At 41.0% G+C, this 25,182-nt stretch overlaps 1 protein-coding gene across 1 annotated transcript in view; it reads left to right on the top strand.

Moving 5' to 3' along the window:
- The window catches only part of LOC110967221 (putative methyltransferase NSUN7), a 28,762-nt gene that overhangs the window by 316 nt on the left and 3,264 nt on the right, over positions 1–25,182 (top strand). Inside the window, exons 2-12 of the mRNA XM_051945393.1 lie at positions 886–1,005; positions 1,597–1,779; positions 4,641–4,699; positions 9,311–9,447; positions 9,645–9,797; positions 10,391–10,574; positions 11,281–11,494; positions 13,735–13,878; positions 14,219–14,320; positions 14,432–14,549; positions 20,091–20,211. Coding sequence (XP_051801353.1) covers positions 886–1,005; positions 1,597–1,779; positions 4,641–4,699; positions 9,311–9,447; positions 9,645–9,797; positions 10,391–10,574; positions 11,281–11,494; positions 13,735–13,878; positions 14,219–14,320; positions 14,432–14,549; positions 20,091–20,211 — 1,535 coding nt within the window. The remainder of the gene's footprint in view (positions 1–885; positions 1,006–1,596; positions 1,780–4,640; positions 4,700–9,310; positions 9,448–9,644; positions 9,798–10,390; positions 10,575–11,280; positions 11,495–13,734; positions 13,879–14,218; positions 14,321–14,431; positions 14,550–20,090; positions 20,212–25,182) is intronic.

The raw sequence follows: 25,182 nt of genomic DNA, 5'->3' as shown, positions 1-25,182 counted from the left end.
AAGGAAACTGCCTGACACTCATTAAATCACTGCTGTTTGATATTCATTAATTTATTCCATTTGCTCTGACATGGCCTTATTGGACACGTTGCACATTTTTGGTCAGTTCCAACTTTGTGCTTAAATATTGACGAGGCCTGTAAAAGCCGATTACACTCCGTCTGTGTTTCTTTCTGCTAATCCAGTTTAATTAGAGAACACTTTTGGGTGTTAAGCTTCAAGTCAAGTGATGTCACTGAACATCACTGGCTCAAACTACGTCCCACAAACTGGAAAATACTATGTATATATGTGCATGTTTAGGTGTATTTAATTAAAGGCCCTGTCATTTAAACCATTAAATCGTGGTGTGAACACTGGGGTTTAGGTTAGGGTTAGCCGTTGTTATGAATCAGGAAAATGAATTCGGCTCAAGATGATATCTCCTGAAAGCATGGAAACACAACTGTGTGCATGTGTGTGAGAGATGAGTTAAGTAGGCCAGTTAGAGGTGGACCTTTGTCCGGGGTCGGACAGCAGCCCATTATTTATTCATGCTAATGTATCTGAACGGCCACCTAATTGCACCAGGAGGAGCCCAATTACGCATTGCAGCAGTCTCACATTCACAGAAAGTGGAAGGCGGCTCACATGTCAGCTATGACTGATGCTGTGCGTCTTATTTACATTTGCAGAGCTCGGGTTCGGCTCTGTAAACACACACTGTTTAGATGCTCAGTGGATGAACAGAAGCTGGAAAAGAGAAAAAAAATTTGTTTGCGGAAGTTCTTGACAAGTGTTTGGTTTTGTTGCTCTGATCATGGCAGATGAAGGTAAGAGCTTTACGCTGCTGTTTCTGGTTTATTTATGTATTGTGAGCAATGAGCACACACTGTTGTGTTGTAGTGGGCTGCAGTGAGGATGTGAAGACCAACTCTGTGACGGAGATGGAGATCGTCTCTAATCAGACGCTCCTCGCCTCGCTTCTTCCTCTTCCTCAGCTTCAGTCATCTTCTCTTTCCGCAGGTGAGATCCAATCCTCAATCTCAACTCAGTCATATTTTAAAAAAAAGAACATTCAGTCTTATCTTAAAGTACAACAAAGGACACTTCATATTCTCTCATTCATCAAGAGAAGTGCGTCTGACCTCGGCTCAGTCAAATGAAAAGCAGCAGTTTAACAAAGTCTGAGTGCTTTTATAGTGAATGGAAAGGCTCTCATACATGCACGAGTGTGGCCTCAGGTTGCAGTCCGCTAGGTGAGCTGCATGCATCAGATGAAGCAGAGAGAAAACAACAAAGCAAACTGAAACTTTATCCTAAAGTTAGACTTTCAGTCCTTCCGGGATGAACCCTTTTTCCCAGCAGACATTTTGACGTATCAATGTCATGAAAACGCTCGTGTAAATAATTAAATTAAGGATTAATCTGGGAACCTTTTGGAACGAAGGCCCACAGTGCGGTATCGATAAACAGTATCACTTGTCTAGGCATGTACTGTAACGTATGCGTTCTCTTACATGTTCCTCTGTTGCATTACAGTTTGTTCTATCTCCTCTGACATTTTCCATGAACTTGGCACCATCTCATCCCTCCTCTTTTCTTCTTCTCCTTCAGTCTGTCCTCCATCTGATCAGATCTACCTGCAGGCAGCAGCAGTTTTCCAGCAGCTGCACACAGAGAAGCCAGTCACACATCAAGGTCTGCATTACGGAAAAAAGACGGACACGCCGCCACCCGAGAGTGGAGGCAAGCCTGCACAGAAACAGGCCTACCAGCTCGCCTTCAACACACTCAAATGTACGACCGCTGAGAGTGTGTGTGTGAACGATTTAGGATAATATTAGCGTCCTTTAACCAAATTTAGTTTTACGATTTTAGCTGAACTGCATATCCTGCCTGGACGGAGCACGCTGATGGTTAAACATAAAGTCAGGGAGAAATTAATTTGATCTACTCTGCTGCCACCTCTGCAGCATCCGACTGTTATAAGGCAGCCTTATCTCTATAATGAATAGCAGTGGAGCTGCAGCATATGTCAACTCCTATATTCAGTTTTTGAACAGCACCTTCAACTGCAGAGAGAAGATTAAATAATATACAGTCGTACATTTCACTTCACCATGTGGCTGAAAATTACTTGAGCTGGAGGTGGAGCAGATGTCTGTTTGGGAGGTGATAAGGTGGTGCATGCCATAGACACACACACATGAAAACGCTGTTAAATAAAACCCACATGTACACACTCATACATAGTTTTACATGTCATATTTGAACTCACATGTAGGTGGCAGCATAAGATGTATCCAGATTACACAAAAGAGAACATTCTCTTACATACTTTCAACAATCGGGTGATTCATCTAATTTTGATTGTACTTGTCAAGTTTTTTTGAGAAATGTATTTTTAAGATGTCTCAATAAAATGGAGGTGACTAGAATTTCTCCTGCAGAGCTCAAAGCAACAAAAATTACTTTTAAAGCTTCACTAGTCAGTATTTTCACATCAGCAATGTGTCAAATGATGCATAAAGCTGGATCGCATTCAGCAGAGCAGAAGCCACAAAGAATTATCAACAAACTCAGTGATTACTTTAAGCTCAGTGAAGTATTCGGTGTCTAGCTAGCTTTTGGCTTTCTGGTCCAGATCTTCACTGTTTTGGCTCATTCTCACATTTCGGTGTCATTATTCTGTAAAGGAACGCGGTGGAGTTACGTGACAATCGGCATACGTTTGTCCTTCCGTCTGTCTGTCTGTCTTTGTGCAACGTTACTCAAAAACGGACGAACGGATTTAGATTACATTTTCAGGGAAGGTCTGAATTGACACAAGGACCAACTGATTAAATTTTAGCAGTGATGCAGTATAGTCTGGATCCACTGATTTGTGAAAGATTTCTGTATCATTGCCAGATAGACACAGCGTCACAGTAACTGTGACAACATGTAAGCACTACATCAGCTGCCTGCTGACGATCACATGATTGCGATCCTACTACAAATCGACCTCTGCGGACTTATCTGTCTGAAATGATGCAACAACTGAGCAGCCTTGGCAAAGTACTGCACTCTCTGAGTGCTTTTCTTGTTTCTATCTGTAACAGACAGCTGTAGGCTTCTGGCTCAGCATCAAACAGCAGAAAGGAACAGTTACCCATCAGTTAAGTAGCATAGCAGAGCATTTAGCAGAGATTTTTCACAGAGGTTTGTGGAGAACAAAGACGGATTCTATGGAGGTGAAGTTTGGACTTTGTTTAAAAAAGCAACTTATGACATGCAACAGCTGTCAAAATTTTCCAACAATTCAGTTTCATTATTTCTTATTTAAAGATACCCATCAGTTCATCCATCCATCCATCCTCTATACACCGCTTAATCCTTATTAGGGTCACGGGGTGCTGGAGTCTATCCCAGTGGACTCAGGGTGAAGGCTGGGGACACCCTGGACATAGAGACAAACAAGAACGCTCACCTATGGGCAATTTAGAATTACCAGTTACCTCACCATGATTTTGGGAGGAAGCCGGAGAACCTGGAGAAAACCCATGTATGCACAGGGAGAACATGCTCCATGCAGAAAGATCCCAGGTCCAGGCTGGGATGCGAATCCTGGATATTTTAGCTGCAAGGCAACAGGGCTAGCCACCAATCAGCCCTTTTTTTTGCACATTATGTCTACAAGAGAGAAAACCTAAACAACAAGATGGAAAACTACCTGCGTGAGTGCATATATTTCAACACAAACGTCTCTTTTATAAGATCTACATACACAACAAACATGTACTGCTCTTAGTGAGCTGTGCTGTGATAAACATGGAACAGCAATTATCTTTTCCTGAGCATGAAAGAAGAAATAATAATTACATCGTTGGGCACCTGCAGCACATGAAGCTTCTTTGAAAGCAGGTTCCACAATTTTGCTGTCGACTGTCCAAAATTTGCAAATGTGTTTTTTCAGACTGCTCAGAGTCCAAATCCCTCTCTGTGAGGCAGAGCTGGATCGCGAACTCTCTGCAATCATTTCCACATGGTTGTTGTCGAATCATTCCTCCGTTTCAGCTTCAGCTGCGTTTCGTTTTCAATCAGCGAAGCTGATGCTGTGTGACTCCTGTCTGTCATGCGGTTCATTCTGTGCCCAGGAGGCAGGAGAACTGTGAGACAGACAGTCATGATAGCTTTTGTTTTTTTAAGTCTTTCACATCTCAAGAATAATTTTTGTTAATTTGACTGAACAATAAAATTTAGAACATTCGTTGACAGCCCTTACGAGCCACAGCAACTTTCTAATAACACACTGGTGCCAATAATGAATGCTGCTTTCAAAAATTCATCAGCAACATCTCTTTCTAGAAACTGAGTCCTTGATTCTCTGAATAACTTAAAAAGTAACACTTGCTTTGAAGAAATGATGCACGATTTTTATGCAAGTTTTTTTTACTGCTGTCAGGACATCCCAATTACCCTGCTTTTACTGGAGACAGAAGTCTAGAAGATGGATTTGGCAAATATAACCAAAACTATGTGCATTAGTAAAAACTCCAATATGCAAGTCAGTAAACAGGATGAAAATGAATCTCTCATCAGTGTTTGTGTGTCTTTTGTGAAATCAGCTGATGTTTTGTTGTCTTCTCTGTTCATTAACAACGCTGTTTTCCTCGTAGATCAAGATTTACTTGAGGACATGATCACTGACAGCTGCTTCCACACGTCTCAGCAGATTGTGAGTCTCATCAGATTTGACATTTTGAGTGTTCACAGGCCTAAATCGGAAACTGTCTGGGAGATATCTGTCTTCAAAAGCAGTATTTGTGTTCTCTCCCGCCATATGAGCGCGCGCCATCAGAATGTGGTGAAACGTTGGCGAGGCAGACAGCGATGCAGTAAAAGGCCATTTGTATTCAGATCTGTACATAGACTGACTGGTTATAGGTGGCAAGTGATGCATACAGGAGAGAGGCAGACAGGCTCTCCAACTGGGAGACTGTAAATTACACTATAAAACACTGTGCAATTCTACATACATGGACAGAGACACACTTAACTCGTGTGTGTCGGTGTCTGTGCTGGTGTGTGTAAATAATGACTTTATGAGGGATGTGTGAAACACAGACAATAGGCTGAGAGGTCGTTAGTCTGCAAGTGTGACTATAAAACCCACCACACAGCTCTTTATGATTCTACACACACCTTTACTTCTTTACTGCAATAGGCATTTTCTACCTCCTGCACACACACATCCTGACAAAACGAGCTGAGAGCAAGAAGAGTCACAAACAAAAAAAAAAGGAAGTGGATGAAAAGATCTACTCATCATCTTAGTTTTTCTCTTAAGCAGTTACAAACAATATATATATACAAAGAACCAAACACAGAAAAAGATTAACTTGTAATAATGAACCAAATCACTACAATCTATGGTTCCCTTCAGCTTTAGTGAGGATTGTAGTGTATTTTCCACCCACTGATTTGGTTTGAAGCTTTCTAGTTTTAGTTCACACAGTGTTTGGATCACAGAGGAGTCAGGGGAGGCTTAGCTCCCCCGAAGGGAACACTGTTTGATTTGAAGGGAAAATGCTACAATGCTAAAATGCTTGTACTACAATGAAAAGATTTTCAAAAATCAAATCAAAACCAACACGTCTTCATTCACCCTGCCCTGGTTGGTGCATAATAATAATAATAATAATAATAATAATAATAATAATAATAATAATAATAATAATAATAATAATAATGGGGCAGGTGAGGATGAGGAGGTAAATACAAAGAGACACACTGGAGACTCAGATGACTTTGGTTGCGAATACGTTTTACTGTTTTACTGTACGTTTTAGGAGAAGTTACACCGACAGAGCAGCAGAACATTCAAGCAATGCCGGCATCAGTTCTTTAAGTTTTATTTAGCATTTATTTAACCAGGTTAGTTCCATCAAGATCAGAGATCTCCTTTACAAGGGAGATCTGGCCAAGAGAGCAGCAGCATTGTCACATTAAAAACTGTAAACAACACATAAAATGAACAACATTGAAATTTTCTCACATATAACACTTGCACACAGACAAGGTAAGCTGTAATGAATTCAGCAGAGCTTTAAACTCATTCAGTGGAACATTTATTGCAAGCATCAGGTGCAGAAAACCTAAGTCCAGTTCAGATCGTACTTTGGGGACGACAAATTGCAAAATATCCATTCATCGGAGATTGTGACTTCCATGTTTCCTTGTTTAAAGACAAGACAAACAGAGAGGAGTTCTGAGGATTCTCTCTGATCTTTGGATATACATTGTACACACGTGGACAAAATTGTTGGTACCCCTCAGTTAAAGAAGGAAAAACCCACAATTCTCACTGAAATCACTTGAAACTCACAAAAGTAACAATAAATAAAAATTTATTGAAAATTAAATAATCAAAAACAGCCATTACTTTTGAATTGTTGATTAACATAATTATTTAAAAAAACAAACTAATGAAACAGGCCTGGACAAAAATGATGGTACCTCTATAAAAGATTGAAAACTATTTGACCAGAGTGACATGATTAACTCAGGTGTGTCATTTAAATGACATCACAGGTGTTTCCAAACTCATAATCAGTCAGTCTGCCTATTTAAAGGGAGACAAGTAGTCACCCTGCTGTTTGGTGAAAAGGTGTGTACCACACTGAACATGGACAACAGAAAGCGAAGGAGAGAATTGTCCCAGGACATCCGAAAAAAAATGATAGACAAACATCTTAAAGGTAAAGGCTATAAGACCATCTCTAAACAGCTTGAAGTTCCTGTGACAACAGTGGCTCATATTATTCAGAAGTTCAAGACTCACGGGACAGTAGCCAACCTCCCTGGACGTGGCCGCAAGAGGAAAATTGATGACAAATTGAAGAGACGGATCGTTGGAATTGTATCCAAAGAGCCCAGAGCAACCTCCAAAGAAATTAAAGGTGAACTCCAAGGCCAAGGTACATCAGTATCAGATCGCACCATTCGTCGTTGTTTGAGCCAAAGTGGACTTCATGGGAGACGACCAAGGAGGACACCACTGCTGAAAAAAACTCATAAAAAAGCGAGACTGGAATTTGCAAAAATGCATGTTGACAAGCCACAAAGCTTCTGGGAGAATGTCCTTTGGACAGATGAGACCAAACTGGAGCTTTTTGGTAAGGCACATCAACTCTATGTTCATAGACTCAAAAACCAAGCATACGAAGAAAAGAACACTGTCCCTACGGTGAAACATGGAGGAGGCTCAGTAATGTTTTGGGGCTGCTTTGCTGCATCTGGCACAGGGTGTCTTGAAAGTGTGCAAGGTACGATGAAATCTGAAGACTATCAAGGCATTCTGGAGAGAAATGTGCTGCCTAGTGTCAGAAAGCTTGGTCTCAGTCGCAGGTCATGGGTCTTCCAACAGGACAACGATCCAAAACACACAGCCAAAAACACCCAAGAATGGCTGAGAGAAAAGCGTTGGACTATTCTAAAGTGGCCTTCTATGAGCCCAGATCTGAATCCCATTGAACATATGTGGAAGGAGCTGAAACATGCCATTTGGAGAAGACACCCATCAAACCTGAGACAACTGGAGCTGTTTGCTCATGAGGAGTGGGCCAAAATACCTGTTGACAGCTGCAGAACGCTCATTGACAAATACAGAAATCGTTTAATTGCAATGATTGCCTCAAAAGGTTGTGCAACAAAATATTAAGTTATGGGTACCATCATTTTTGTCCAGCCCTATTTCATTAGTTTGTTTTTTTTTAATAATTATGTTAATCAACAATTCAAAAGTGATGGCTGATTTTGATTATTTAATTTTCAATAAATTTTTATTTATTGTTACTTTTGTGAGTTTCAAGTGATTTCAGTGAGAATTGTGGGTTTTTCCTTCTTTAACTGAGGGGTACCAACAATTTTGTCCACGTGTGTATGTCCAAAAATAAGACACCACATGGATTTAACTGAGCAAACAGGTAAGAGCCTTCCATTGGATAATTACTGCAGTGATGAATGTTTCAGCTGCAACAACTTATTTAACTCTAGCTGATGCAGTGAGGAGCTTCTCTTTTCTTAAACAACCATGTCAGAAGACATATCATGTGGTCATGGAAAGGATGTTAATCTGTCTCAGAAGGGTCAAATTATTGGCCTGCTTCTAGCAAAGAAAACAATTAAGGAGATTTCTGAAACTACTAAAATCTAACTCATTATTCAAACCTAAAGGATAGTGGTGAACCATCATCTGCGAGGAACAAATCTGGTCGATCATGTGGTCTGATGAGTCCAGATTAACGTGTTCCGAAGTGATGGGGGCATCAGGGTAAGAAGAGAGGCAGGAAGAGAGGCAGATGAAGTGATGAACTCATCATAGCTAGAGCCTACAAGCCTTTGGGGGTTGGTCAGGTTCAGCAACGTTATGTTCCCAAAGAATGAGATCAACTGACTACCTGAATATACTGAATGACCAGGTCTTTACATCAATGGAGTTTTTCTCACTGATGACATGGACATGTTCCAAGATGATGATTCCAGGATTCATGGGGTTCACATTAAGAATGAGTGGATCAGGGAGCATGAGACGTCATTTTCACACATGGACTGTCCTCCACAGAGTCCAGACCTCAGCCCCACTGAGAATCTTTGGGATGTTCTAGAGAAGACTTTGTCCGACTCTCCCATCATCAATTTAAGATCTTGGTAGAAAATTAATGCAACTCTGGACAAAAATAAATGCTGTGACTTTGCAGAAACTTATCAAAATGATGCCAGGACAAATGTGTGTCGTTCTCAGAGCTAAAGGCGGTCCAATGAAATATCAGAGTGTGCATTTTTTTTGGACAAGCAGTGCATCTTGTAGTTGGGAGAGGGGTCAGATTTAAATTACAGACAACTCACTAAGTCACGTCAGAATATACAATATCAGTTGTATCTAGTTTTAGCAAAAATGTTTACACTATTCAACTTGAATTTACCAGTTTAATCTAAGTTCTGTCACCTCTGAACATTAACAGAATTCTATGTTTATGAGCCACGGTTGCTTCAGATCCCTTCATCTTTTTCATACTTGCAGTTGTAAATTTCATTTTAAAAGCATAAAACTGGTCAAAATTAATTTTTCTTAACAAATTTGCAAAAATCACGATTAACATTTTTTCGTTTTTGTTATTGTTCCTTTTGACTGTAAATTAATGTGTTTTTCTCTTTTAAATGACAGTTTATTCTTTCCACAGTAAAGTGTGAACAAAGTGGACAACTCTCTGCCATATCTTGCTGTTTTTGTACTTCCCCCTCGTAACATGAAGTTATTAATAATGAACCTGACCTTGTTTTACAGTCCAGCGACTTGTTGCCGTTGGCGATGGTGATGCTGTTTGACTTCCAGGACAGACGGTTTCTGCTGTGTGAACGATCAACAAAAGAAGAGCAGGAGGCCGTTCAGGAAGTCAGAGACCTGGAGAAAAGTCTGCAGAGGTTGTGTCGCTGCAAATGTTAACATTATTTATTGTTTATTTAATGCTTCTCTGAACATGTTTATTAGAAGGTTTCTCAAATCAGGTGGAATTGCTGTAAATCTGGGAGTGTAAAGTGAAGTTAAAATACATTAAAAATGGAACTGAAGTATATTAATGATAGAGATGGCTGTGGTGTGGTGTTTGTGTCGATGACAGGTGTAAGACCAAGCTGGCAGCATCTCTGGCTCGCTACAGAGTGAAGCAGAGTCTACAGAGTGTCTCGTGTTTTCTGTCGGATTCTGTCAGAACCAAACAGCACAGAGCAAAGAGTCTGCCGCTTTACGCATGGATCAACACTCTGCAGACCAGGTAAAGGTGCTTCAAAAATGTATTCTGCATTTATCTTCTCTTTTCCTTCTGTTTAGCTGATATTAAAATGAGAAATGCAGTGAAAATGATGCCGCCTGAAGACGTGTAACATGCTGGAAACACCACGAAGAAGCTTCCAGCCCCATTCTTTTTGTGTTTTTCAGACTGTTCAGGGGCTTGTATTTCAATTACCTTGGTTTTGTCTACATTTCTTTTTTGTGGTACACTCATGAACCCTGCTAAACTCTATTTTAGCACATTCTGTCAGTGTAAAGAAGAGCGTTAAAGGTTAACAGAGTGGCATTTTGTAAAGTGAGTGGCACACTGTGACTTTAAAGAGGCAGGTTTTCGTTCAGGAGGGGGTCACAGAGCCAATTTAATGGTCAGTGAAGTTCATTGGAGCGTATATGAAACAGGAAGGTTCTGCACTCTGACAGCTCAGGGGTAAAAAATGCTGCTGTGGTTGTTACTCCAAAGCTGAAACCAGAGCACACTGATGTAAAATGTCTTAGTCTGATGCATCTGTATTACACTGTTTCTCGTGAATATCCTGCATTAGAGGAGGACCCAGTGATGACATGTTTTCTCTGTAGTCTTGAGGAGGTGTGTGAAGCCTTGCAGAGCTCTGGCTTGTGTGAAGTGAAGAACATGACTGATCTGAAGGAGTCGACGTTCTGCATGGATCCACTCTGTCCAGACACGCTCGTCTTCTCCCATCGTCTTCGGTCTCGACTCCAAAACAGCGGCCTCAGCAGCACACACATACTGAACATACAGGTAGAAATCTGTGTGGAGTCCAGGAAACATGCCTTAAGTTTCAATTTCAGCAGACAGGGACAAAGACCAGCAGAAAGACTGCTTCAGTCTAATTGTTTTAGAGCGGAAGTTGTGTCTGTTTTCTCATTCTTTTCTTATGCAGTAGTGCGAGAACTTGTTTACTGATGTTCTGGAGTCATGGTAAATGTCAAAGGGGAGAGTTTAAAAAGGATATAAAGAGACGGACATTGCTGGACATGATTGGAATGACTTTAAAAGACTGAAGGGGCAGAGTTCAAATTAAAGTGCACCAACAATGCAAATGCAGATTAAGTCTCATTATCTTCGCTGGTTCAACCTTTCATGACAAACAGCTGAGACTTTCCTGATTCATGGAGCAGCAACAACATTGGTATTCTGCAGGACCACTTTAGTGAAGCACGCTGCTTCAGTATAGAGTTAACTTAGGGAAAGCAAAATTACTGGCTTTAAAGAAATGCTTTGGAAGAGGGAGTGTAGTTAATTTGTTGACTAATAGTCCTTCTACATTAGTAACACTTAACATTACTGCTGTCAGAGGTTTTTACCCTTTTCTACAGCTGGAAAATCCTGATCTGAAGTTAAAGTTGTGTCATTTTCACGAACTTGATTAGAAGCATAGCTGTTCATAGTGCCTTACCATGTGATTTACGTGAACATCTGTGTGTGTGTCACCATCTCTCTTTAGGACAGGACTGTGTGTGTGGCGGTGAGTGTGTTACGCCCCCTGCTGTTTGATAAAGGTGACGTCCTGGTGGCTGGATCCTTCTCGGCTATGACCACTGCACATATAGCTGTAGCAGCAGCTGCCCGCTCAGGCCGAGTGCTGCTCTGTGGCGCAGATCATAAACCTTCCCAAGTAGAAGAGATAAAAAAACTACTCACTCACATGGACGTGAAAAGTGAGTGACAAAAGGATGTTTGATTAGAGGTGAAAATTATGAATCACTTTGCTGATTTTTCACTCTGAGATTAGTCATGTAGTTTGTTGTATAGTTCATGGTCAGTCGGAACCACAGCTGGTGAAAGTCTCATCGCTCACACTGTCGATGTACAAAAGCATGACGATGATGAGAAAGAACCTGAAATCTAAATTTATAGCTCACTATTGAGTAAACAAGGGGGTGATTCAGCTTGCTTGAGTCTGGTACTATGTTCATTATGTTTCCAGTCCAAAAATAACCAAACAGATCTTTTCAGCAAGTAGTTCTGAGAGTTTTATATGTATCACATGTGCACTGGTATGTACAACCTCCATGAAACAGCCAAATAACTTAAATGTTGCCAAACTAAAAGCCTGCCATAGGAATGCAAGTACTTTAAATACAAATGATGGTTTAGCAGTGCAGGTTGTGGTTTCACTCAATGGGTGTAGACTTTGGGTATAAACGTGACATTTGCATTGCCATTTTATTTCTCTGTAAAGTCAGATGAAGGACGCCATATAACTTCAGCTGGAAATGCCTTTTCTAAACAAAGGAGGGGGTTTATGGCACCACTCATCTGCTATTTATAATGCAGTCCTGAGATTTCTCCCCAAGGAATTTCACTGTTATTAACATCTTGGGTTAACCTGGCAGTTTAATAACAATTCACACCTTGAGACATGTGAGTCTTTTGTCAATAATGAGCTTTAGGAAAGTCGGAGAAAGTCGGGGACTCCTGATTGGATTTAGAACTAAAGAAGCCTCTTGGATAGGAGGTGAAATGCCTTTAACCCTTTGATGCGCAGTGTGGGTCAGGAGATGCCCATTTTCTATTGGATTTGGTCACTTTTGACCCATGTTGTGCATCAAAGGGCTAAGATCCAAAAACAGAGGTCCAGTTGCCTTTTGCTGAAACGTTTAATGTTTAACGAAAGATTAGAGTGTTTTCACCCTACAGTGGAATGATAATGAGGTGCAGTCCGTTCTCCAATGCTGACATTGTGCTGTGGAGCTAGATCTGACTACACTTGGTAACTCTTTGATGCACATTTTGCCTTCAGTGCTGATAGCAGCTCTATGCTCTGCTGTTTTCTGAATATTTTTTATTCTACAATTCTACAATTCTACAATTTCATTTAGCAGACGCTTTTGTCCAAAGCGACGTACAACACAAGCAAGAATTCAGACATAAGGAAAAACGTTTAGTGAGTGCAAAAAGTGCGATTGGTCAAAGGTGTTGCCATCAACTTGCAGACGAATTTCCAACCACTCCCCACCCCTTTTTTTCCAACTTTGTCAGTGCTAAATAAGTGCTGGGCTTTGGACCACCTGACTTATTCCACCCCTAAGGTGGAGTCGGATTAAGTGCCTTATTGTTTCCTCATCACTTCCTATGCTGGCAACTGTCATGGTGCAACATTACTACACTGTGAGTTGGTGAATTTTTGTCTATTTGCTGCAAAAAATAAACGTAAAAATCGGATTCAGTTACATAAAAGCAGTTATGATTTCAAACTTCATCAGCTTTACCTGAAGCTTAATATGTTGTGAGGTTCATGAAACCTGTTGCACTTGATACCTGCATATCATGTTGCACTCAAAATGCTCAATGCATTTAGGGCTGTAAACACGATATGTGCTACTGTAACTGTACATAAGGTTAATAGTTCAGCTACATATTATTTATGAGAGCAGATTAAAATGGCTTTGTCTGCTTTTCAAAGAGGAAACAAGAAAAACACTCAGAGAGCGCAGTACTCCTCCAAGGCTGCTCAGTTGTTGTATGACTTCCGACGGATAGGTCCTGATAATTCCGCAGTGGTCGATTTGTACTAGGATCACAATCGTGATCGTCAGCAGGCAGCTGACGTAGCGTTTACTTGTTGTCATAGTTACAGCTATCTCACAGTGACACAGAAATCTGTAAAAAATCCATTGATCCAGACTGTAAGCCGTATCACTGCCAAAATCTAATCAGTTGGTCCTTGTGTCATTTCTGACCTTCCCTGAAAATTTCATCCAAATCCGTTAGTCCGTTTTGAGTAATGTTGCTGACAGACAGACAAATGTACGCCGATCGTCGCATAACTTCACTGCGTTCCTTGGCAGAGTAATAGCATAGTGAATCACAGTTGATTCCACTGAAAACCTGAGATGTGCTTTCGTTCTTAATTTTATCCGAATGCTGTCTAAAGCATCTTTATATCCTGTCGTAGATGTTCGAATCCTGTCAGAAGCATTCTGCAGTCTGAAAGAGTTTGACGCTGTCGTCCAGCGGTTGAAGGTCATCATCGTGCTGCCTCAGTGTTCGTCCTCGGCCCTCAATGACCCTTTGACCACCATCCACAGTGAACACGGAGGTATGAAAGTAAGAGATGTGTGCTGACCCAAACCTTTAGCTGGAAGGCTCAGAGGGAGAGCATGCAATGTTTGTGTGATTTCAGATTCCCTGACATTTTTGTACATTTTAGAGAGAATCAACACCAATCTCTCTTAGACTTAATTCAAGCTAAAATCTATGAATTAGCAGGACTGACACTGAAACTCAACAATAAAAGGAGGCAGAGAAAGCTGATGAAAGAATAACTGCACAAAATGAAATCCAAAAAACATCTGTTTCAGATATGATAGCAGTTCTACGAAGAGCTGTTGTCGTTCAGTTAAATTTCAGATGTTAAAGTGGTTCTGCTCTGTTGACAGATTGGGATCTGCTGCCAGATTTATCTCATGGTTCTGTTTCTAAGAACAAAATACACTCTCTGAGCTTCCGACAGGCTCGACTACTAGGACACGCTCTCAGCTGTGAGTACATCTGAAAATCGTGCACACAGATGTACAGAATTTTGAAGAAAAGCATGAAGAGTTAAAACATAAACACTCAATTAAAATGTGGTGCTTCTCTTTATGTGTCAGTCCCAAAGGTCCAGACTGTGGTCTACTGCACACGCTCAGTGTATCCTGAGGAAAATGAGCATCTGGTGAAAAGAGTGTTAGAAAAAACACACACTCACCCCAAACTGCTGCCCTTCAGGTACAATAAACACACACCTGCTCCGTCTTTGTGCAAGTATTGATTGTCTGTCCATCAAACGTTTCATTTTCTTTCAGTCAGATTTCAGCTTTAACCATAAATGAAATGAGAAAACTGGAATCCGACATGAACTGCTGATTCTAAACAGGCCAGTGTCGGTACAGTTGAAGGAAAGCAAAACTGCGCGGTTAAATTGTTTTGGTTTGATTATCTGGTCTAGTTTTTGTTCAGCTACACTCCAAAAATTCGTCTCCTCCAAGTGTTATGAGTGACAGTGACAGAGCACTAGGTTCAGTGTGTTCTCCTCAAAGTGACGGACGTCAAAGCCAAATGCCATCTGATGTTATTTCACCTAAATCGATTTCTTTTTTCTTTTTCAATTTTTATCTAGCCTTTTCGGTGAAGGAAGCTTGTAAAGGTAGATAAAGGTAGAGACTTTCAAAGTTCAGTTGTCCTAAAAAGATTCACATTAGGACTTTTTTTTTTAACATCCATCCATCCATCCATTCTCTATACACCGCTTTATCCTCATTAGGGTCGCGGGGGGTGCTGGAGCCTATCCTAGCTGACTCGGGCGAAGGCAGGGGACACCCTGGACAGGTCACCAGTCTGTCGCAGGGTTACATATACAGACAAACAATCACACTCTTTTTAACATACAGCCTATAAATAAATAATGTCTCTGTTAGTGCTTAAAAACACTAACCTTCATGTGTTTGATTTAAAAGATTTTATCTGTTTCTCACCGCTTCATTTTAAAGAGTTTGTTTTATGAGGTTATAACCTCATCTACTGAGGGTCATGAGAAAGTCTGATGTGGGGGTTTCTCTTCTTTTCTTTTTTTTGCTGGCCTCAAAATGAGATATTGATTGTTGGAAAACTACCAATCCCTTGGTCGCATAAGTAATGGCAGGCAAAACACGCATTGTCTTGCATGGTGCAGATACCAGGATTACTGTCAGTCCTCATTTCCTGTTAATATACTGTGTTAAAGTAAAAATACATATAGAAATTGACCTAAACCTACAATTTCATAAACAAATAGCTCAGAAATTCATTGTATATGTTATACACTGAATGTGCAAGTGTGTGTGTTTGAGAATGACAATGAACCTATCTGTGTGTGTGCGCGTGTGTGCGCGTGTGTGCGTGTGTGTGCGCGTGCGCGTGTGTGTGTGTGTGTGTGTGTGTGTGCGTGTGTGTGTGTGTGTGTGTGAGAGAGAGAGAGGTTACAGTCAGCAGAGTGATGACAGTATAAAGGATCAGCTGCGGTTGCCGTGGGGACTGAAGTTAATCCCATAGTCGGGGTGAATGGTGTGGAGAAGGTTTCAGAGTCAGTTTCACGCCTCCTGCTCCACTGAATTCATTTTTTTACCATCCGTCCTCTTAAAGAAACCCAAATGTTATTGTATTTGGTTCCAAAAGCTCTTTTTTATCAACTGATATTTGTGTCATGAGACAACAAGCAGCTGCTTGACCTCAGTGTGTGTTCAGTGAAAACATGTCTTCTTGTGAAAGATGGCATTAACTCGCACAGCAGCAACTTACACCAAACACATGCTGGTTTTACAAACGGCTTTAAGAAAGGAGGAAATTAGATGTGTCCATGCAGTGAATTGCTATATATACATATATAATTGTGTATTTATCATCCTCGGAACACTGGGATGTTATTTGTTGCCTAATTCATAAGCTAAACCTCCCTTGAGTCACTTTTAGCAGCTGTTTCACAAACAGGGCATCATTGACATTTGACCAGAAGACACAAAAGCCCCTTTTAACATTCAGTGTATGAATGCAGCTCATATACATGGATTTATGTGATATATTTGTGGTCTTTGTGAGTGAGTTGACTGCAATCATGTAATATTTTACAAAATCATTCCCCCATATGGTATTGTCAGAAATACATCATTGTTTTTGTTTTTTTTAGAAATGCAGCATTTGTTCATTAGTTATTGATGATCAGAAATCTTGGCACTGTAAGATTGCTGTGATGACTTTACCAAAACAAGAAAAGCCCTCAGAGAGTGCAGTCGTCCCCCAAGGCTGCTCAGTTGTATAATTTCCCACAGCTGAAATCACAACACTGTAAAATGTGTCCATTTAATATAGACGGACCCAAAAACAAAATGGCATTGCGCTGAGGCACAGGTGTGTGTCATACATGTGTACGTTATGTACGGATACCGAATCGCGTGACCTAAATATGTAGCGGGCGGTGGGAATTGATGGGACTTGGAAACACCCCCAATATTTCATCATTTGCTCCTTGTATCATTTCTGACAGATAAATCCTAATAAGTTCACAGCAGTGGATTTGTAGTAGGATTACAATCATCCATTCAGCAGGCAGCTGATGCAGTGTTTACTTGTTGTCATAGTTGCAGTGACGCCGTGTCGCCATCTCACAATAATACAGAAATCTTTTAAAAAATCCTTGGATCCAGACTATAAGCCGCATCACTGCCAAAATCTAATCACTTGATCCTTGTGTCATTTCTGACCTTCCCTGAAAATTTCATCCAAATCCATTTGTCTGTTTTTGAGTAATGTTGTGCACAGATGGAGTGACAGAAGGACAGACAAACGTACGCCGATCGTCACATGACTCTGCTGCATTCCTTGGCAGAAAAAATATTATTAGTTGTTATTAATTGTGAAGTGTTAAAGTGGCTGTAACAGATGCAAAAATCTTGTTTGTGCGACACTGTTTCACCCACACTACCGTTCAAAAGTTTGGAGTAACTTAGAAATGCCCTTTTTTTGGAAGAAAGACTTTTTTTTCAATGAAGATAATATTAAAGGAATGAGAAATACAGTGTAGACATTGTCAATGTGGTAAATGAGTATTCTAGCTGGAAACGGATGCTTTTTAATGGAATATCGACATAAGGGTACAGAGGAACATTTCCAGCAGCCATCACTCCTGTGTTCTAACAGGGGCGGATCCAGATTATTTTAGTGAGGGGTGGGGCACGGGGGGAGGGGGGCACAGGGGGGTACAACAGATATTTTGGGGGGCCACTGAAAAGTTGTAAGAAAAAATGAAAGCTGCTACTGACCTCTCGCTTTTACAAAGTATTTTTCAGTTTTTTTTGGCTCTTTAACCCAATGGGAAAGCTGTATATGACCTTTTCATTTTGGACTGTTAACATTCAAATTATGATGAACTTCTTTCCTTGTTTATGTGAATTACAGCGTCATTGGCTGCAGCATCTGCCTATTATGTAAAACTAGTAAGCTCAACAACCGTATCCTGAGGGCAATTAAGTGACAAATATTGTACAAGAACAGCACTATATACAACCCCGTCAATTTCCACTTCTTAGAATGTTTACTGACAATTATCACACTTAAAATAAGAAATAATATTCTGTACTTTAAGCAACTAGTTCTCAGATGTAAACCAGAAACATCATAGGGTTCTGTATACTAATCAGTTTAAATCAAAATGAGTACTACCCAATACACAGTGAGCAACAACAGTCTGTACCCTTGATCTGTGGTAAAATAATCTGAAATGTTCTGTGCAGTAATGTAAATTTTAAAATACAATAAAATATAGTGGGCCTGGGATCTTTCTGCATGGAGTTTGCATGTTCTCCCTGTGCATGTGTGGGTTTTCTCCGGGCACTCCGGCTTCTTCCCACAGTCCAAAAACATGCTGAGGTTAATTGATTACTCTAAATTGTCCGTAGGTGTGAATGTGAGAGTGATTGTTTGTCTGTATATGTAGCCCTGTGACAGACTGGCGACCTGTCCAGGGTGTCCCCTGCCTTCACCCGAGTCAGCTGGGATAGGCTCCAGCACCCCCTGCGACCCTAATGAGGACGAAGCGGTGTATAGAGAATGGATGGATGGATGGATGGATGGATGGATGTTTGATGTTGACAAAAAAAAGTTAACCACATGAAAATCGGTTGAGAAATGAGCAAATTATGATTTATATTCAAAGTACACGGATTGTTTTGAGAAGGAACATTGCCCCCTCCAAGCTTCTTCAAATCCAAACGAAATACAATCAAAAGATCAAACTAACGTCATTGGTGCATTCAGGTGCAGTCGGACAACAAAGTTGTGTTCAGGAGTGTCAGAAACTGGAGTATCAGTAATGTAAATTTCCTACCAAAATTTTTGGGGGGGCACATGGGGTGGCCAATCAGATCACGGGGAGGCCACTGCTGCCCTGTGCCCCCACGCACGATCTGCCACTGGTTCTAATGCTACATTGTGTTAGCTAATGGTGTTGAAAGGCTAACTGGTGATTAGAAAACCCTTGTGTAGTTATGTTCGCACATGAATAAAAGTATGAGTTTTCATGGGAAACATAGAATTGTCTGGGTGACCCCAAATTTTTGAAGTGTAGTGTACTTTCTTTTAAAACTCAGATCTTGAAAGCACCACAGCATTTAAGCTCACAAATCATCAACATTTGCACTCATACAAATTCTGGGCGCCTGAAAAAACATCGCTCTGGGCATCAATCATTAAATCCCTTCTCGGTTTCCATCCTGCTGTAGACAAACAGTCCCCGCACTCAACATCGTCTCAACAAATATAAAGAGCATGCTTCAAAAGTAGCGCTGAGTTGAGAAAATAACACGAACGAAGGTCACATCAGCACATCCACTCCATATTTGAACAATATTTAGACAGTGTTTGGTCAGCTGAGAATTACCATCCAGGATTTACTAACATACCTAATGCTGAGGGCACTTACGCCAGATGTACAACACACAGGACCCAGTAGTGACAGCTGGCAGCCCATAAACAGGCTGGTCCTGAGGCCCTGAGCAGGACAATCTGTCAGAAAACACACTGACAAGAACCTGCTGAACCAAATCTCCCATCCAGCTCTAGTGACAGTAAACATTAGTGCACGGAGAGTTTGCACCGGCGTTAAACTGTTGAATGTACAGTTAGAAATGGTTTCTGTACCTAAAAGTGCTTTAAAACAAAATGCCGCATGAGCTAGATTAAAAGAATACTGTTTCGTGTGTTGCCTTGTCAAAATAATATATGGCACCTTGGCTCAATTTCCTGATGCTACCAATTCGTGTGTGCAGCAGTACTCCCATCCTTTACAGTGTAAGCTGAAAAAATATACAGAATATTTCCCCTTTGCGCCCCACAAGTCGTGTCGTTTTCCACGGTGTAAGCTGATCTGTTCCAACCCCACAGTGTTTGGAATAGCATCCCCATCTTCCCTGCATGATATCCCGGTTTTCCTAACTGGAATTCTGAATGGATGGATGGTTTTATTCCTTTGGGAATCATGAGAAAGGAAGTCTTGACTGGCTCTGCAGGCAGTCAAAAAGGCACTGCAGCTGGTCAGTGTTCACACCTGTCCTACATTTCTGCCCTTGTCTGTATCCTCCTCTACCTCCTCGTAATTCTCTTCATTATTGTTCATGTCATTCCTTTTTGTTAAAGGATGGGAGCAATACGTGGCAATAACACATCAAAATGCTACACAACACCTCCTGACAACATAATAATAATTGTATGATTTGATTTTGCTGTGTGCTGCTTCTTCAGGGTGAACGGTCCGATTTTCCCCGATGATTCCTCATCAGGAGACGCAACAGACTCCAAGTTTTTCTGGCTGAAAGCCTCGCAGTTCACTAACGGCTGCTTCATCGCCAGACTGTCCCGACAGGTGAGAGACGGGGAGGAGAGAAAGGGTGAGACGTGGAGCCTGAAAGGAGAAAAAAAATGAGGAAAATCTAGAGGACAAGGTTGTGTTTGGAGACTGAGGGGGAGCAGAGGCTTTTGTAGTGTGTGTTTGTGCTCGAGCATTTATGTGTGTGTGTGATTGCTTTGCAAAGAGACCTTCCAGTAGTGCTGAGGCTGCACTCTTTTACTGTCTGTCTGCTGGGAGGTCAGTCAGCTCTGCTTGTCTGCACACAAACACACACCCGAGTGTGGACTATTGCTCTTTCAAAACACTGCAGCATTATTCCAATATCCCATAAAAGAACGAGACAAGTTAAAGATGAAATACACCCGAGTCACTGAAACATTTCAGTACTCGGGGGCACAGATGAATGGATAATTCTCCGTCGTTCTTCCAGCCCTCCCTTCAAACCCTCCTCTCTAGTTGCATCACCTCGATGCTCCGTCTACTTTCCCCCCACCTCTTGCTCAACTCATAAAAAGAAGAAAAATACAACAGAAGGAAATGAGATGCTGCTCCTTTGATCCCCTGCAGCTCGAAGAAATGGTGCAGTGGGAACTGTGCCTGCATGCGTGTTTATACAGTCGCAATCAAAATGATTCAAACCTGCTGAGTTCAGAAGGTTTACACAGTTTTATGAATTACATCTACTTGAGTTGAGTGACAAAATAAGAGTGATAATTAATATGTGCTAGCCCTATCTAATATTCCTGTTTTGATTAGTTATTAATGTGTGAGGCAGACAGTTTTTTTTGGGAACTCTGACACTGAATTTATTTAAGCTGCCGTACGCATAAAACCAGCCTGTGCAGATGTTGGAGCTGAGTAGTAAACATGGCAAAGATAAAGAAGCTGTCTGAAAAGCTAAGAGATTAAATTATTTCATCACACCAAAACTGCACTGGTTCAAAAAATATATTTCCAATACATTTATTTTCCAAGAGACACGGTTGGCAGCATCATAAGAAAGTTTAAAACTCATGTTGCAGCAGCAGAAAATCCTCCTGGGTGTGGAATAAAGCTGCACATCTCACCAAAGGGACTCATGTTTTGAAAACAACAGCTTAAAAGAACCTTGTAATACAGAAAGAAAGACCTGCAGTCTGATGTGATGAAAGTAGAAATAAATGATCACTAAATGAACAGGCTGTCCTCTGCATTTGAGACGAAGTTGGTTAGTTTCTCTGTCAGTCACTGATTTAAATAAAGCAAAATCAGCATGCAAACCCATGGATACCTGTAAAGGTGCTACAGGTCAAGGTACATTTAAGTGCTAAGACAAAGTAAGCATGACTCACTTAAAGTTCTTGAAGACATTTTGCCTCTGAAAGGTGCAGACTTGAAACACGAGAGGGATCTCAATACTGCTTTATAAGTGGCTGATAAGTGATGACACAGATTACCTTCTCTGTTTAGTGATGTCATTCTAGTTTGATGTAAATAACTTTTATTCACTTTTCTTTCAAACCATTTATCTTCTCTGACCAAAGTCACTGACTGTATATGAAGATGGACAAACCCATCGTGACACCACCCACAGGTTCTCTAAAAAATTGTTTTAAAGCTCAGTGTGGTGGATACCGACTGATCCAGAAAATTAGCAAAAACATGAGGCATTCTGCCTAATCTTAAACCTTTATACAATCTGAAAGAGTAATTTGTATATAAATCCACCTTACTTACAGTTGCCATGGATAGGGAAATTAGCTAGAGAGACCAAAACCTTTCAGGTGCTATGCTGTAAACTTATTTTTTTCAGATGTGAAGTTGGGTATTTAATCATGGGACTGTGTAGGGACTGACTGACCTTTGGAGCCAGCCTCATGTGGCCATTTGAGGAACTGCACTTCTACACTGGCTTTTTTTTTTCCAGCCCTGAAGATTGGTGCTTTGCCAAAATGTACATTGTTGTCTTGAAATGACTGTTCTTTGTCCATCAAATGTGGGCAAAATCTAATCTAATGATGATTGAGATCTGAAGATTTGGCTCTCCTGTGATGGGTCATGCTCTTATGAAGTGATTCTAGTTTTTCCCACTGTTCAGGACTGTGCTTCCTCATTGTGCTAAACTGCATGTTCCTGGACTTAAAATGTGCCAGCCATGTAGAGTTTGTTGAAGATGCTAATGAGTTTTTTGACTGCAAAAGTATCAGGAGGCAGCACTGGTGAGCAAACTCCTCTGACTGTCTGTGCTCAGAAATCAGGAAGCAAACGTATGACATGTAACAAGAGAGATAACAGTAGAGATGAAGTTTATATGAACAAAAGATGTTCTTACAAGGCTCTAAAAAGCCAGACATCTCACAACAGAGAACTTGAAGACAATCTTGCAACACGTGGATGGATGTTTGGTGGCATAAAGACTGAGAAGGATAATTTGATGAGGTGGATGTAGGCGTGCTGGTAGATGAGAGATGAGAGTGTTTGCGTCTGAAATGACAACATTTGTGGGTGCACTCCTTTTCCTAGAACCTCAATAAAAACTGGTGGAAAATTACAAGCTGCAAAGGAGGTGAATGGACAATGAATGGATCTGTCAAAGTGAACAGGATTTACTGTATCATTAATTGCTGACAAGAGAATGATGAGACAGAAAAAGAAGAAAAAGGGGGAATATGTCCAGGCAATAATATGCAATAGAAAAAAAAACACATTTAATTTATGGCAGATTTTCCTTCATGGGCACTTCCTTTTCATTCTACACGCATTAATTATGATACATAAGCTTTAGGATGGGATAGAGGTAAACAAAATGTCTCAGTGTGTTCATTTTCTACTGTGATTTGAAGAATAGAGTTATCTTGTGCTGCATCTGTAGGATCTTACATTAAATTAGAATCAAAAAGAAAAGCACAATAATTTGGGATATGCCCAAAACAAGATCAAATAAGGAAATTTAAGTGGTTTCAGAACACCATTTTAGCACTTAAATATGTCACTCCATCACATGGAAAAAAAAACATTGGTTGGTTGAATCAAAAATAAATAAGGTGGTGTGTTTCAACCCGGTCTCACGGGGATTCGTGAAACTGTGACGTAAGTTTTTGTTTCGGTTTCGTGCGCACCAACATGATGTCGTCATGTTTTTCGTGCAGCTCACCACGAGCGAAACCGGCTGTGGTAATCACATCTGAAAGTGGTTTATACCGGCGGATTCATGACGATCTAAGCTGTCCATCGGCTTTTGTGGCTGCGGCCGCGGCCGCCAGGCATCCAGCCACAGCGACGGCTGCGGTGGCGGCCGCAGCGGCGGCCGCAAACGCCGATGGACAGCTTAGATCGTCATGAATCCGCCGAATCTAAGCTGTCCATCGGTGTTTGCGGCCGCCGCCACGGCCGGATGTCCGGCGGCCGCGGCGGCGGCGGCCGCAAACGCCGATGGACAGCTTTGATCGTCATTAATCCGCCGGTATAAACCACTTTCAGATGTGATTACCACAGCCGGTTTCGTTCGTGGTGAGCTGCACGAAAAACATGACGACATCGTGTTGGTGCGCACGAAACCGAAACAAAAACTTACGTCACAGTTTCACGAATCCCCGTGAGACCGGGTTGTGTGTTTGGGTCACATTCATCACTTCTTTTCTCTTCTCTCTTCTTTTTCTGTCTTTAGAGAAAGTATTATTCCAGCAGCTGATATTTACTGGCTGTTCTGTTGCACAGTAACTATATTTATGGTGTTCATTAACACAGACATCAGATGAGTATTGCATTGTTGCTTAGCATCAAGACTAAGCATGTTGTGTTTGTAAATGCCATGTGGTTGAGGCATCCACACAAACTTCATGGTTTCAGGGCCGGATATCAGCAGTGTATGCCAGTTTAGACACCTTGTAAATGTTGTGTATGATTGTGGTAGTAATGGTAGATGATGTAATGGTGCAAACCCAGTAAACGGGGAATGAAACAGGCAGACAAGAATGGCTGAACGAGACAATAATGGCAAATAATGAGAAAGTACTGTAAGAAAACTCATCATTATGTCCTCAAAAATGAGTCAGTCTTCATTCAGCTTTACTTGACTGATTATCAAGGCTGCAGATGATATGTTTTTAATTAACTTTTATGAGCATCACTGGAATATCTTGCTGCTTTTGAATTTTTTTATTGTTACTACGTGTGTCTGACACAAACCGGTACACAGTGGCACAGATCCGGCTGCCCTGTCCAGCTCGGTGCAGTAATTTAAAATCTAATGATCCTGTCTAATTGGATCGACATTCACTCTCACTGTGAGTCAAATCACATCAGAGCTGCGGCTGCAGATTCTGTTACACTGAAACGATTCACCGCTGCCCACATGCACGACGAGTCAAACTGCGCTAGAGGGCATTTAAAGGGATTTGAGATAGACGTGTAGCGCCTGGAGAGGCACGAAAAGATAAGAGTTACAGTGAATCTTGGAAAGTTTTCTTTGACAAATATTCATGGTTAGAGGCTATGCTTCCACATATTTCTCCATTTCTCCATCGAGTATCCCGTATTCTCCACTATTTCATCACGAAAATCACAAAAATGTAGAAGCTTAATTAGAAATGTGAGGTTTGCAAATAAGTCAGAGCAAGAAAATGTTGATAAAGTAGAAAAATAAATAAGATTAACAGCTGAGAATGCCCCTCTTTTAGGCTGCACAGAGGTGCTTTAGACTAAAGAATCAGTGTGAAACATACACCGATCAGTCATAACATTATGACCACCTGCCTAATGTTGTGTTGGTCCCTTTATGCTGCTACAAGTCCTCTGACCCAGTGGGGCATGGACACAGGACCTCTGGAGATGTCCCGTGGCACATCTCCAGAGAAGATGTGTTTCTGAAGCCGAACACTGAGTTCGCCTTCAGAGGATTTGAGAGGTGCTATGGGCATAAACAAGGCATAAAAATAGATATTAAAACACTACAGAGTGGAGTTATTTTCCAGATGTATTTTTAAAGACATTAAAGAAACAAAACAG

This window comes from Acanthochromis polyacanthus, chromosome 3 (genome assembly GCF_021347895.1).
Source record: "Acanthochromis polyacanthus isolate Apoly-LR-REF ecotype Palm Island chromosome 3, KAUST_Apoly_ChrSc, whole genome shotgun sequence".
NCBI classification, from domain to species: domain Eukaryota; kingdom Metazoa; phylum Chordata; class Actinopteri; family Pomacentridae; genus Acanthochromis; species Acanthochromis polyacanthus.
Note: the sequence above shows the minus strand (reverse complement) of the source record. Positions and strands in the feature narration are given on the sequence as shown.